This window comes from Corvus kubaryi, unplaced genomic scaffold, assembly GCF_017639235.1.
Source record: "Corvus kubaryi isolate FWS band 111438036 unplaced genomic scaffold, C.kubaryi_AGA036_p1.0 71, whole genome shotgun sequence".
Lineage (NCBI taxonomy): Eukaryota > Metazoa > Chordata > Aves > Passeriformes > Corvidae > Corvus > Corvus kubaryi.
In genome coordinates, this window is record NW_024582059.1 from 14,741,937 (window position 1) to 14,756,876 (window position 14,940).

A 14,940-nucleotide genomic window follows, 5' to 3' on the forward strand; every position below is an offset into this window, starting at 1 on the left:
TGAGCAGAAGACAGACGGGGAAGGTGGGCTTATTTTTGGCATCAGTAGGTGTAACTGGCTTCAGAAAAAAGAGGCCAGGTGGTCCATTTCCCACCTGACACCACTTTATTCTCCTGGATATACTTGGGAAACATGTTTTGAGCTGGCCTGTTGCACAGATGCAGTATAAAACTATAATTTAGTCTGTTAATAAATTAAGACTATCTCAGAAAAGTGTACGGACAAATCTGTGAGAAGAAATGAAAACCTTTCCAACACAATTCCAATCTCACATGACAGGTAAAACAAAATTGCAGAAATTTCATTTAAAAATACATTTATTTTCTTAATTTGCCAACCAGATAACCAGAAAAACACTATTAGGGAGCCTGCAGAAAACTGAGTCTATCAGACAACTGTTTTTAACTGAAACCATCCAGTTTGCCTTCTGTTTTGCACATTATTTCACAGCCTATAAATAAGAATGGAATGTGATTAGTTTGCCTTTATATATATTAGTTGTGGAGAGGTATGTTTTTGTTTCTATAGGAACCACCACAGCATCTGTGGAAGGTGAGGTACTGATGACTCCAAAGGTTCCTCCCAACCTAAATCCTTTTATGATAATTTTATTTGTAGCTCTTTGGTGACCTCTGGGCATGTGTCAAGCTGGTGAAAATTGATGGGGTTTTGCTTTGAACAGAACTCCAGGGATACTGTGTTTAGAAATACAGAACTTCCCTTTTATTGCTGCCAACAGACTTTCTCTATCCTTACAAATCTCCAAAGCTTGATAGCAGAGTAAAAGTCCTGCCCTGCTGGAGTTTTGCTACACATCTTGAGTTTCAAACTGTCTCTAAAAGAAATACTTCTCCTCAAATCCTACATGCAAAAGTATCAAGTGCTGTCAAGCAAGCCAATGGCAAAACTTTCTTTCTGAATCACCAGACCAAACTTTCCTCTCAATAGTGTCTAAAACTTCTGGAAATTTTAACACATCTGCTCTGTTTGTAACGCTGTGCTACCACTCCATGTTCTTTATCTTCTATGCAGAGGAGGGTGAGGCACAGGTTGCCCAGAGAAGCTGTGGATGTCTCTGGAAGTGTTCAAGGCCAGGTTGGATGGGCCTTGAGCAACTTAATCTAGTGGAAAGTGTCCCTGCCCATGGCAAGGGGGTTGGAACCAGATGATCTTAAAAGTCCCTTCCAATCCAAGCCATTCTATGATTCTGTGTTTTGCCTGCAGCGACTGAAGCCTGTATATGAGTGTTGTCCCCTGCACACAGATTAAATTTTAAAAGAACCCAGAAACAGGAGCATGTTGAGCCCAGTAGAAGCCTATGAGTTTGAAGCTGGTCTACGGTGAGGCTGTAGAGATCAACAAATGTGCCTGCTCAAACTCCTGATCTGGAAATAAACGGCTTGGCAGGCTGAAGACCATTCACATATAACATCATCTAAAATTTATGCTGTATCAGGAGGTTCATAAGATACAGAAAGGCACTAAAGATTTAGACTCATAACAGTTAATCAACCTTTTCTGCCATGTTGGCTCATTATTAGTATTTGCTACTATTGTTTCTTTCCTCTACTTTTTCAGAGATTTGTATGGCGCCCTGCTGTGAAGCTGTTTACCCAAATGAGCCTCTTATCCCATCTGAAGCCTCCTACTGCAGACAACAGCAGTTAAAAGCACTTCTCTGGTTTCAGCACTGTGCCCCAGAAGCCCCATAATTTAAGGATCTGATGCATTTTTACCATCTCAAAATACTTTTGAAGGCTGTGAATCACTTAGCAATATAATACATTCCGAGTCAGGCAATGCAGCTCTCAGTCAAGGGAACAAGCACAGGACGCTACCCGTTAATTTAAATATTAACATAGCAATTAATACTTTACTTATAATAGTTAAACACAAAATAATGCCTAAGACATCATTGCCTCATGAGCGTGGCCTGAGGTGCCAGACCTACCATTTCGACCATTTTGCTTCAAGGTATTTGCTGACAGCTGAATGGCACTCCCATGGCCCATGTTCTGGGGAAACTTCAGATCTTCCAGATTCCCATCTGTGCTTAGTCTCGCAACTTCCAGCTCTGTTTGCAAGAGAGACAGACACTAAGAAAAAAATCTCTGCTGAAATGATCTTCATCAGGGTATTTCAAAGCTACAAAATGGTGCTCCAGACCAGCTGAGAGCAGGGCAATCAACTTACAGTTCTGCATGCTAGAATGTGTTTGGGCTCCTATTTCTTTTTAAATCTTTGCCCTGAAGAAGTTTTAAATTTAATTTTAAAAAAAGAAAAAAGAGTGCAAATAAATTCTACTCTCTGTGGAAGACAAAAGACAACCAGTTCTTGTAAACAAGAACCTCAGGATATTAAGGACAACGGTTAAAATGAAAATCTGAGAATACTAGTTCTTTGCCACTGGCAATTGGTACTTTCTGTAAATGTTATCAGTGCTCAGGATCTGTATTCATAGAAATAGAAAGAAGAGTTGTTCTCATTTTACATATGCACAGTGGGAGTGCTGGTGCTTTCCATCATGCTTGTTTTTTAATTAAAATCAACAATCAGCTGAATAAAGACAAATTTGTATGAAATGAAACACAATTGCCTCACTATGAACAATCCCCCTGCGAAGCAGTGCTCTCATTGCTCTAGCCCAGATTATACCCTCAAAGCCAGGAGTAATAAAGGCAGGTCAGGTGCTCATTTTCCACGGGATTTCAAGGGTAGAGAGCTGCCTTATTCCTTTAGGCTCTTTTGCAAAGACTTTGAAGTCCTTCAGACAAAGGCCCAAGACATATCTAACAAATCGCTCTCCAATTAATCTAGGGACCAAGGCCAAAGCTGGGCTTCACTCTTCCACTGGCTGCTCTCGGTATTGATGGGATTTGCCCCTTACGGATGTTGTCAGTGTTCTCCCGGACAATGTCTGTCTTCAGCAGGTTGTCAGCCAGCACAAAGGCACTGTCCTCCACCGTGTCGAGCAACTTGGTGGCCGCGCGCTGCTGCTCGCTTGCGTTCAGGTCCCTCCACGCGTTCAGAGCCTGAGGCTGCAGGAGGTTGTTCACTGTCTCCACCATGGCCTGCAAGGCAGAGGGGCAGAGTGAGAAAAGGCTCCAGCAAGCCTAAAGCACCAGAGACCTCTGACATGTGCTTAGTCCCATCCTCCACACAAATCAGTGTACAGGGTGACGACAGCATCTCCTTCCCCCACCCATTAGGGCAGCCTGCAATGGAGCAGGCCAACTTCTACACCATCAGATGGGACAGGGAGGAAATACTGATTTTATTATAAATGCAGGCTGGGAATAGTGCTTTTCTGCTTCCACAATCATCAGCTCTGGGCTTGGAAAAAGAAGGAATTAGGGCAGGTGGGGAAGGAGGGGCAGGAGGACGATGAGGATTAAGGAAACATGCTGGAAAATATATTTCAAAACCCATTGTGACACAGGTTTCTGCTACCTGCAGCACCAGAACTCAAGAGTAGGGCTGGGGCACTCAGGGAAGGTATTTAGTATTTGCAAAGGCCACGCTCCCTAAAACATTTCCCTCCACATAACCTCTGGCAGGCAGCCATGAAGACACAGAGATAGCTGAGTTATACCACTTCATCCAGAGCAGCAGCAGGTGCCCGTAGAGATTTAGATAAGACACTACATTTCAAATCACTGCATTCAGGAAGGAGCCAGCCCTGTGGAAACAGCTTCAGTCCCTCCTACAGTGCACCTTCTGCCCTGGGCTGCCACGCACGAAGAGCTCTCCCATGGATAACTTCCCACAGGTTAATCTGGATGCACACACAGGATCACATGGCACTGTACTGGTCTCATGACTGCAAAATTACTGCAGTAGAATCTACCCGAACTGAAGGCTTTTCTCAGCCTAAACCTTCCGCTTCGTTACTAACCAGAGCTGACTCAACCACTTTTCAGCTAACATTTTTTAATGAGACCAGCTGTACCAGTTGATAGAACTGATTGTGCAGAGGAAAAGGATAAAAAAAAGCTACTTTGATCATGGTTTCTTCAGCTGGCTAGGGTCTAGTCACCAGGCAGGCCTACCCCACAGAGAAACACCTCCACTGCCAGCTAATGCTGACTGCAGATACCAACCCCCCCTTCAAGATGAAACTACTGTTCATAATAATCTTCTGTGTGCTGAGCACATAGGCATCAAACCCACACCTCTGTTCTGCAAGCTGATGACAGTCCCATGGGACTTCAACATTTTCCAAGCCTAAAGTGTGCCCCATGGGCTCACTTTCACGGGAATACGTCAGCATTTACTCTTGATACCTTTGCTAAACCCATGCGTGGAAAGAAGCTATGGCATAGCCCATTCTCCAGCAGAGCCCTCAGGAGTGTTGCAATAGCAACACGTGGCACAGAGAGCATGGAGCATCCTGACTCACTCACCAGTCAGGGTCAGGTGAAAATGAGCAATGGGAGGATATGATCACATCAATCTAGAATTTATTGCTATATCCACGTGACCTTAACAAACATTTCAATTACAGCAAGGTTCGAGGAGAAGCAAAGGCAGCTAGAACTGCCACTGCTGGTGCTTTTAATCAGCAAAGATACCTTCCTTGAGTTTGGAAGGTTTCTCACACCATCATGTATCCTGTTGGGAGACTGCACCACAGCTGGGCTCCTCTGCCAGCACAAAGCTCCTACCTTCACAGTTACATTTATTCATGGTCAATTAACTCATTTGTTCTTATGCCAAACCTCTCCTGTACCATAAACAGATCTTCCCTTCCCTTGGCATCTACTACCCTGTTTCCTTGACTAATAGGTAACTTTTCTCCTCAGCCTCAAAAACTGCTTTCCCTAACTATGGAGTAGCCCATGCTTCAACCACTGAAATGGCTGAAAACTTGTACCCTAGTGCTACTGCAATCGTCTTTTTCCTGTCAAGCTTTTACGATCCAGAACTAGAATCCCTCACTCATTTGGTCTTAAGTGGAACTTGATAACCATAAATCAATTTTCTTAACTGATTGTTAAACTAATTTTCCTAAATAGTCTAAAATCTTAACACATTCACTATGTACATACTACAAGCTGGTTGAAATTAATAGTCAAGAAGAAACACTGAAAATCAATAGCATTTAAGTCTGGTTTTTTTCTGTGTTTTAGAATCTGGAAGCCTGATATCTGCAGCTCTCCATAAAATTCTGTAGTATACTTTGGTAGCTTATCTCTTCACAAGCAAAAAATAGGTGGTATTCTTTTCCAGCGACCAAAAAGCTTGATTTTTTTGTGGTGCATCTTCTACACAACATAGTGTTTTCTTGTAAAGACCTTTTATGCATGGAAAGCAGAAAATGAGGATTTTCCTCCCCTTTCAATGTTATCCCATAGTTTGCCTTACTTCCATTTAGCTCAGCTCCTACTGGTGTCTTAAATTCCCTGCTAACACAACATCCTGCATACTTTTGTCAATATCCGAATGGTGGAAAACGTCTTTGCAGCAGATCCAGCTCCTGGCTCTGGACAGAAAGGTAATGTCTATTCATCAAAATATGAAACAGATGCTGAAGTATTTGTGTTACAGTGAAACATCTGCTGCAAAGACTTTCCCCCAGAAAAAATATTTTATCTAATGCATTCTTTCTTTTGTTTTAAACGTACACATATGTGTGCATGCAAGTTTGAGAGAGAATGCCAATTACGCCTAATGTGCCGCTTCCTGCACCATGTGCGCTCCCCACCCAATGCTGAGCATCCATCCTCCTGAAGTGACTAACCTGAAACCAGCCACTTCACATCACTTTGGGCCTGGGGTCAAACGCAAAAGCTCCAGGAAGATTTCCAAGGACTTTGGGTCAGGTCCTTGTCGTGTATCTGAACAAAGCTGGTAGACTGTCTTTGCTGGCATTACATCCGAGATTAATTTAGTCCCCAGCTTTTCCCAGAGGGTCATTCCCCTCACCTGTCTCAGTGCATTAATCAAGTGTTCCCCACATTATATTTCTGAGTGCAGCACTTCATTATGGCTGAGTGCTGTGGGCTGAAGCCAAGGAGATGAGGTGCTAATGAAATGTTTGCATTTTGGACAGGAGCTGAGGTAGGTGTTTAAATGAAACAAAACAGCTGTTACAGCAACAGTGCCTTGTGAGACGGAGATGCCAACTGGGAAAAGTTGGGCAGGGGAGTGGGAGTTGTGGGAAAGCAGGCACACATGACAAGGATAGGCCTGTGTCTTTACATTCAAGCTGAGTCTTTGTGATTTACGTGGGTTTGGCACCTGGACCAATGACTTTGTGGTCTGATGAAGCTCCAGCATAGAAGAAACAGCTGTGCCAACCCCCAGGAAAGCCTCTCAGTGACCAGCTGGAAGAGGGTTAGCCCTGAGAGAGAGCCTTCAAAATGCAGAAGGCATGGGATAGGTGTGCTTGGGAGCTGATGGCTTTATAGGTTTTACCTGAGACCCCTAGAGATCCTAATAAAGGTGGGAGCTTTCACAGGGAGATAAGAAAGTTCTGACCTATTCTCATCCCACCACTTCTAGCATGCGGCCAAGCAGGGAGCCCCTACTCTTCCCACCAAAAGCAGAAGAAACTACCCCAAGGATTATTCCCATTTTGGTGCCCAAAATTACATGAGATTATACCTATCCATGAAAAATCCAACATCTATTAAAGGATGCTCCATGACCTCACCGAAGACCCTGTCCTTGCTTCCCAAGCTAAAGAACTCCCTCTGCTGCGGTTTTCCTTTGTTCCCCTGCCTGATCCTTCTTCCAAATGCAGCTCAGCTGCACTTCTTGCAAAATAAAAATGTGGGCCTTGGAGCCCAAACGTACCTCAACACCAGGCACAGCACGGCACCAAACCAATGCTGTGCCTGCTTGGACTTAACGAGTAGATATCACAAGCATACAGATGCACCAGGAGAAGGACAAAAGTAACTCAAATTATATCAAGGGAATTTTCATAAAGCATAGCTTGCTTGCTTGTAGGCTAAGATCAAATGAGGGAAGAAGGGCATGGCAGAAGGGAGCCAAGAAGGCAGACCTCCCATTTTTCTGTCCTGAGATACGTAGCACAGCTTTATGCTCTCTGTGATGTCAGGGTCTCTACACATGCAAAGCCAAACCCTCTAATTACCAGCCTGTAAAGACCAACCATCCCGGGTCACAGAATATTAGACACGGTGGCCCTTTCATGTCCCCAGCAGTGACTACAATCGGACATTGAGAGAAGAGCAAGACCCTGCCAAGCACAAAAGACAAATCCCATGACAGTGATGCCTTTCATTATGTGGTTATGTAGCACCACAGATTGTATGTTCAACGCAAATAAATGTTAATAAATTGCAGAGGGAGGTTTTTCCCAAATAAGGGCATGTGCTCATGGTTTCTTGATTCTATCCTGAGGTTAGAAAAAAGAAACGAAATGTAAACCTTCCTTCTTAGACACTTACAAATTGGTATTAAAAGATGCATTGTAAAAAGGAAACTAATTAGGAGCTTTACAGTAATTATACATTACTAAAAGGCCAGTTGTATATATCCCATTGATTTCCTTTGTGATAGCTGCTACATTCCATTAAACTGAATTTTGCTTGTTCATTTATTTTTCTCTTCCCCTCTAGAAATGTTTGGTGAGAGTACCTGGATCTGTGGCACACAGTTTAAACCTAGGAGGTTTGAACTCTGTATGCATCCAGTGATACCATATTTTTCTCTCACTGTACCAACATCCAAGACACCACTCTTTGATAAAAACAGATTCTGCAATGTAAAATCTCTCTTTAACTGGGAGTCAACACTGAAAATCACTAGATGTTAGAGATACTCAGCTCACTGCCAAATTTGGCACCAGGCTGCAATGTGCTATGGTGCTTAAGCACAGCAACCCTAACCTTAGAAGATCAGCAGCTCTCCTAGAGTTAGGACCTCTTTAAACATTTACTGTTCATTTTGGCCTCTTGCTGAGCAGCTGATGGAAGATCAAAAATCTCAACAAACCTACAGCTGGAGAAAATACTGCTTTATGGCAAGTGAATACCAGCAGATCCTACAGGGAATATTGGTTGAATCCTTCTGTTGAGTAATTTTGAAATATGCAGTTTGTCCTTCCTTACAAAGGAGCATCTCCATAAGAAGAGACTGAACACACTGTACACTTTATTCAGCATGAAGCTTACATCAAGGTCTTACCTCCTATAGCAGCTTTGGGGGAATTAGGACAGTGGCACAGGGCATATTAAAGTACCACTTTTGCAATGACATCTCTAATTAAAACATCTGAATTTTACAACCTCTAAAGCCCCATCTCATACTGCTAACACTTCCTTGATCTCACAGGAATATCTCATGCAGCACACTTTCAAAAATTAGGATATAAGGAGCTACAGCAATGAGGCTTTGCATAGGTAGGCTTAAAATCATGGCTGATGCATGAAGCAAGCAGTGCTTTGGCACCCCTGTGCCAAAGGTGTTTGCCAGCACAGACTCATCCAAAGAGATTTGCTCACCCTTTCTGAGAACAGCAGTGCTCAGTCTGCAATCACACAGGCACAGCCTCAGGCCGTGCTTATGGCCTGAGCTTCTGGTCCTCCCTGAGGTCTCCCCGTATTGCTCCATAACAAATGTGTTGTCTTTATTTGAAAAATGCAGACACATAACTAGCCCACTTTTTATAACAGCTTGAGGTTTTATGGCAAATCAGCAGAGGAAAAAAAGCACAAAACCCCTTTCAGGTCCACATTTCACAGTGCAAATGAAAAACGCACCAGAGAGCAGATGCACTGAAATGTTGATATGGTACGATGATCACAATGTTATGCTCTTTCTTCCCTTTTTCCGACTGGAAAGCAGTGGTCCTTGAAAAAAGCTTACTTGCCTCTTTGCTCAAGAATAGCTGGTTTTGCTCTGTAATCCTATTAAACACCCAGTGCTAAAACAAACCCTTTCCTCAAGCTATCAATATTTGCAAGCCTCCAAACTAATTGAGTTAAAGGCACAATCAATGCCATTGATGACAAGTTCTGCTGGCAAGTTCTGCTGGAAGTTGTTTGATTCTTGCCTCTGGCCAGAAAAAGCACCAGTACATTGAAACTCCCATTAACTCTGAATCTACCTGGTACGGTAGAATGGGCCCTTTGGAGGACAGGGCCAGCATGAAAGCATGGATGTGAGCACACAAATGCTTCCAGAAAGGTTATTCCATTGAAAGGGACCAGCTGAGGAAATGACACATATTTTAGAGTGGCAAATGAACAGCACTCCAATCCCACTACACAGGGGTCATCAATCAAATGATTACATTCATCCGCTGTGTGGGACTTCAGGATAGAAAGTGATGCACATGTCATTTCTTCTGCTTCCTAAACAAGGAAAATGTCATTTGGCTACATAATGGCATTAAACGCTACTTCTTAGCTGAGAAGTGCCTTCAAATCCATCTGACAAGGCTCTTAACTCTTGGATGATTTTTTTTTTCCTTGCCATTTATTCTTTTAAGTCAAAATCAAAATTTGTCTCTGGTCAAAGCATCAGTAAGCACACTGGAGACAATTTCTTACAGGGAAGCCCAGCCACTGTCTATTGTTTTTTAAAAAGCAACACAGTCATCACAAAACTGTTGTAGCATTCAATGGAAGGGACAAACATATTTAGACTGAAAGGAGCTCAGCCACAGTGAGTGCTTGAAAACAAATAAATCATTAGACTATCTACTGCTAATCTTTGCTTCTGCCCTCAAAACTAAGCCAGAAGCACTAGCCTACATCTAGTACCAGAGTGGTGATTGGACATAGATGGTATCAGTGTTGGTGAACTGAGACAGAGCCTACTACTCATGGCAAAGGCAAGAAGAGAACTTCCCATGACCATTCAGAGGAATTTCTAAAATTGCTCCACAGATTGAGAGCAAAGGCTCCCAAGAGAGCATGCAACCTTCTCTCCTCAACTATACAGCAAATGTTTATGCTGTGGCCACAGGAACTGTACTGACTCAGAAACGGCCTGAATTCCAGCAGTGCTGAGAACTCACTGTAGTGAGAAGAAAAGCACTGACCTTTATTAAAATTAGGCCATCTACAAAATGCTTAACTATGGAATTAATGGTCTTTTACTAGGTATGCAAGGTTTGCAAGCTTGGCCTTGAACTACCAATAATCTCCTAATGGGAGCACGCAAAAAATAATAGGAGAGATGAGAAACAGAACAAGGTTACAAATTACAGGTTATGGTTTTACTTTACTTACTATACGAGGAAGAATATTTTAAGGTCAGAAGGCATCTACAGGACTGAAATAAAAGGAATTGATTGGGAAGAAGGAAATAACATAGGATCTATTTCATCTAATGAGATCTTCCCCACAGAATAAGCCGAGAGCTGCATCTGTGAATCATCTGTATTTGCTGCCCTACTGTTTGGGATTTGAAACTATACAAGCAACAGCTACAGTAATTACACTGGGGAAGTGAGCAAGGCTGTAGCAAGAAAGGAAAATGGGCCACACATCAGAAATGCCTCTTTGAAAGAATATCCACAGCCTTCAAGGAAACTCCTGGGGAGTCTGTGAGACTCATCCTTTCCTCCAACGGTTCAAATCAAAGGGACATCTCCTGCTGCTCCCTATGGCAATTTATATTCCGATTTTTACCAGTGACACCAGATACCAGGACTGACTCAGCCTAAAGCAGAGAGTAAGCACAGAGCAACATAGGAAGCACTAGATATTTTTCTCAGTTTTGCCATGTGAGAACATAGCCATAGGTGTAGCTGAGCTGTAGGTGGATGGTCACCTTCTTTTTTAGCATTTATGCAAAGAATTTTGGAGTCTGGTCACAAACCCAAGGCTGCTGCTTTGATCCTCCTCTCCCCTAACAATGGGCTCACCACAGCAGAAACATGCAGGGTGAGGATTTCTAGTTTCACTCTTGCTGACACAAATCAAGTGCAGGTTTCTCAAGCTGTGAAGTATATTAAGTTCACAGAGTTTTAACAAAGGACTACCAAACCACAGAACCTCGCTGCAAGTCACACTTCTTTCAGATGTCCTTTTAATTATATTAAATGAAAGTTTTAGGCACTTTGATGCTGATGGGCAAACATCTCGATCCCTTGAAAAAGCAGCTAAAAGTACTCCCTGTAGCTATAGTTAATATACAACATTGTATGCTCACTGCTAGCCAATTTATTCCAGCCACTTTAACAACGATACCTCACCTGACAGGCTGTGCAGAATAGCATCAGGAGTCAAGCAATGCACAAATCATCAGAGAACTCTCAGAGTTGTTTGACACACACTGCAGAGCTCTTTGTCACACAGCCAATTAAGTAACCAAACAAGAAACTTGAAAACCTTCATTAATTTGCCTCTTTTTATATAAAGGGAGGTTAGAGTCTTTCTTGTCACAGGCACAAGAAGAACACAAGCAAAGACGGCATAATTCAATTTGTGCTCCTTCTCAGAGCTGCAAGTTTCTTTCATTTAGTCTTCATGGAAGTTGGGACCAATCATGCAAGCAAGAGAGAAGTGGGACAAACAGAATTAATCCACTTTAAATAGTACTGGCTAAGTCCCAGATGCACCTTTTATCTGATGAGAACTACTAGGTTAGCACAAAAAAAAAAAAAAAAGTCTCTTCTGCGGAGCTCTAAACTTAATGCCTTCAATCCTCTGAGGAAAGCCATTCATTTTTTGCTTAGTGCAGCAATTTAAACAGCCCATGTTTCAAACAAGAAGTGTTCAGAAAACTTCCAGGAGAACCAGAAGGACAACTCTGCAACCACCTGCCACTGTCTGCTACCAGAAGCCTGCCAGCATCTCAGCGCCGGCTTCATGCGTGGCTCTGATGACACCTGCACCCAGAAGCTCTTGTAATTACCAAGGAGCAGGTGGCACCTCCATAATCTTTTCCATTTGCTATGCAGACCAGCCCAGAATTACAAAACAAGGCAAGCCAATTTACAGGGCAGCTCAGAGGATGGCAGGAACCAAGAGCAGAAAACTCCATTAGACAAGGAAGATGCTGCAAAAGCAACTCTCTGCTGCCTCCTTCCACCCTTTCCACAAAGCTGCCATTCACAGTTCTGTTGCATTCACCAGCCTCCAGCTTTAAAGCCACTCATACTGACTTTATAAAATAAACCAAAAGAATGGGAACCCTGTGAAGTTTTTGTCCTCCAAGACGCTCATCCCAAACACAGCATGCAATTTCACATGGGAAGAGGCCTCTGGTTGGCACCACAGGGAAATTCATTGACCTCCTGCTGCGCCAGAGCTCCAGCCCACAAATCCAAGTGAAGCAAGCAGGTGAGCTCAGATTTTGCAATCAGATGCACGTACATGCCAGCACGGGTGTGGTATGAAGCTTTAATAAAACCTGTTTTTCCAGCTACTAAATCAGCAAAATTCTCTGATTTTTTCCCCATGTTTAAGTTTTCTGTTTTAATACAGCCTCACTTACTACATTATGTGAGTACTTAGCCTTTTTTTTTCTTTCACTACCCCACCTCCATTCCTAGAGGACAGGAGAATTGCATCCATGGCATTTTAAACCAGGGGGCTGAGAAATACCGAGCACATGACACTTGCTGAGGAGCACGGAAGAAATCTGTGACAACAAACCCAATTTCACAACCCCCAAAAGACAAGTGATTTCTGTTTTCTACAATTCCAGTGCTACAGTTTAAGGAGAAAAACTTCTGGAAAAGGAACACACATAATTTCTGAAAAAACATTACAGAAAATTCATACCAGCTTACATCACAGACCAGTCACCAAACTAAGCTATGCTAATCAAATGCGTCACCCATTGTGACTCATTCTCCCACATGATGACTTTTCCATTCCTTTCCCAAAACAGAGTGCAAGAACTTCAGAAAGGTGGGCATAGGAGATGTAAACCTCTGCTCTCCAAAAGGCCACCCTCTTTGCTAACAGAGCACCTTGCTGAGGCCACTCTGCCACCTTTTATTTCCATCGTGGTCAGCTCAGTCTCAGCTGACTATTAATTAGTATCACAAATTGAAACCCACATAGCAGTTTCTTGAATATCACCATGACTGAAAAATCTTCCAGCAACTGTCCAGTCATTATATTAATATGTATTCATCATGCCACCGGCCGGATTGGTTCTTGTTGGATTTTTGAGACAAAAAAAGATCATTTACCACATTTGAAACTGAAAAAGCAGCATTTGTAACCTCTATCTCCAGTAAAAAAAATCCCTGAGCTTTTAACTCAAAAAATACTGTGAAACTGAACAAGTTAAATCCATATTTTTTTAAAGGTACCCAAAGAGATGAGGTGATAATCTGATAATGCATTCCCAGTCTTATGTTTGCGCAACTTGCAAAATTTCTCCATCCATTTTATTTATATTCATTTATTTTGTATATTTATTTATAGTCATTTATTTTGGGCTTAAGAGGACTTTATACACCAATCACTACAGGGCCTCTGTCATGGTTACTTAAATTTGTAAGCCCAAAGAAAACAGTAAGACTGATTTTAGCAATTATTATTTTCTCAGGTCACTCTCCTCCTTCCACAAAACCACCTTTCCTCAATAGAACTTTAGATATTTACAATTCCTGGACATTTCTTGTATAAACTTTGTACTGCACTTTCCTTTGTCTAGGGAGCACAGAATTGAAGGTACACTTCCAGCCCCATGAGCCGAATTCAGCCAGGGATGCTCTTCACAATAATGGCATCAGCACAAGGAGATCAGGCCAGCAAAGTTGAATACTCTATTTCTCTGCCATCAATGCCATATGTCCCAGTGACTTCCCATGTTCCACTGACTTTACAAAGCCCAGGGTGTCACCACTTAAGATTAGTTGAAAAACCTCTGCTAAATTCCCTCAGCCAGCCCAGATATTTCACTGCCTGGTAAGGGACGAGTAGCCTGTAACAGGACTATCTGCAGTCACATCTAATTGCTATTACAGACAACCTCTCCCTCACTAGATTTTGTGATGACTTTAGCCACACAATTTTCCAATGGAAGCATACTGTATGAAAATACATCAAGATACATTACTTTATCTCCATATAGTACAAAGCAGAGCTGGAAAGGTTCAATTAGGTCATCTAATTCATTCTTCAAGCCCTCTTTTACAGGACTGTCCTCTTCAATATACGTACCACATTTGTCAATACCCATACTTAGCAGCTCAAGCAATGAGCTTTCATCAGTTTTTGTCTACTAAAGAAGTAGGTGCATGATTAATGTTTAAACACACAAGCAGCCTTTCCAAGTGAAAGGGAGGAGTCCTTGAAATTAAGGGTAAGCTGAAGTTTTGCAGAGGATTCAGGCTCTATTCTGTCAAGGCCAAGCTTTCTGTAAGGTATATTAAAGTCACCAATCGCTACTGTTTGAAGAAAGACAGAAGAGCAGGAGTGTGCACTGACTCTGTGGAGAATGCCTGTGCAGCCAGTGGAAAGGACAGCTACGGATCAGGTAGCACCCAATGTCCCCAACAAGATTGTGCAGCCCATAGTCAAAGCAGTCTCATCATGTTTCCAGTGGTAGCAATACACAAGGTAGCTAGCTTGGGAGTAAGCACCACACTGCAAACTTTCTTAAACTCCTTCCAATGCCTGCTAGTTGCTTTGTCTGGGATCCTAGACAAGGGATGTGTAACTCCGTAACTCATCTTTATCCATTAATGTATGTGGAAGGGAAAAGGTGACTTTCTCTCATGACATTTTCCAAAGGGAAGACAAACAGCCTGCCAGCACAGAGGGGTACTGTTTTATTTCTAATGCCCTAGAAGTCCGGACCATCTAATCCCATTTGCTAAATGAAACGTGTGCTCATAAAATAAAGTCAGTACCAACTGTAGAAAGCTGAATTTTGCAGGAAAACGCAGGTACAGACAGCCCCCTCCAGAAACACAGAGTTCATTTATGCATGTTACACATACACATGTAAATAACGATCAACCACCCGTAAGAACAATATCAACATTCACAAGCA

General features: G+C 42.5%; 1 protein-coding gene across 27 annotated transcripts in view; it reads right to left on the reverse strand.

Moving 5' to 3' along the window:
• Positions 1-14,940, reverse strand: part of ADGRL3 (adhesion G protein-coupled receptor L3) — a 492,720-nt gene that overhangs the window by 76,194 nt on the left and 401,586 nt on the right. For all 27 annotated transcript variants that reach the window (XM_042049541.1, XM_042049537.1, XM_042049521.1 and 24 more), the window contains 2 exons: positions 2,888-3,071; positions 1,952-2,074 (listed from right to left, as the gene is read on the reverse strand). In XM_042049541.1, coding sequence (XP_041905475.1) covers positions 1,952-2,074; positions 2,888-3,071 — 307 coding nt within the window. The remainder of the gene's footprint in view (positions 1-1,951; positions 2,075-2,887; positions 3,072-14,940) is intronic.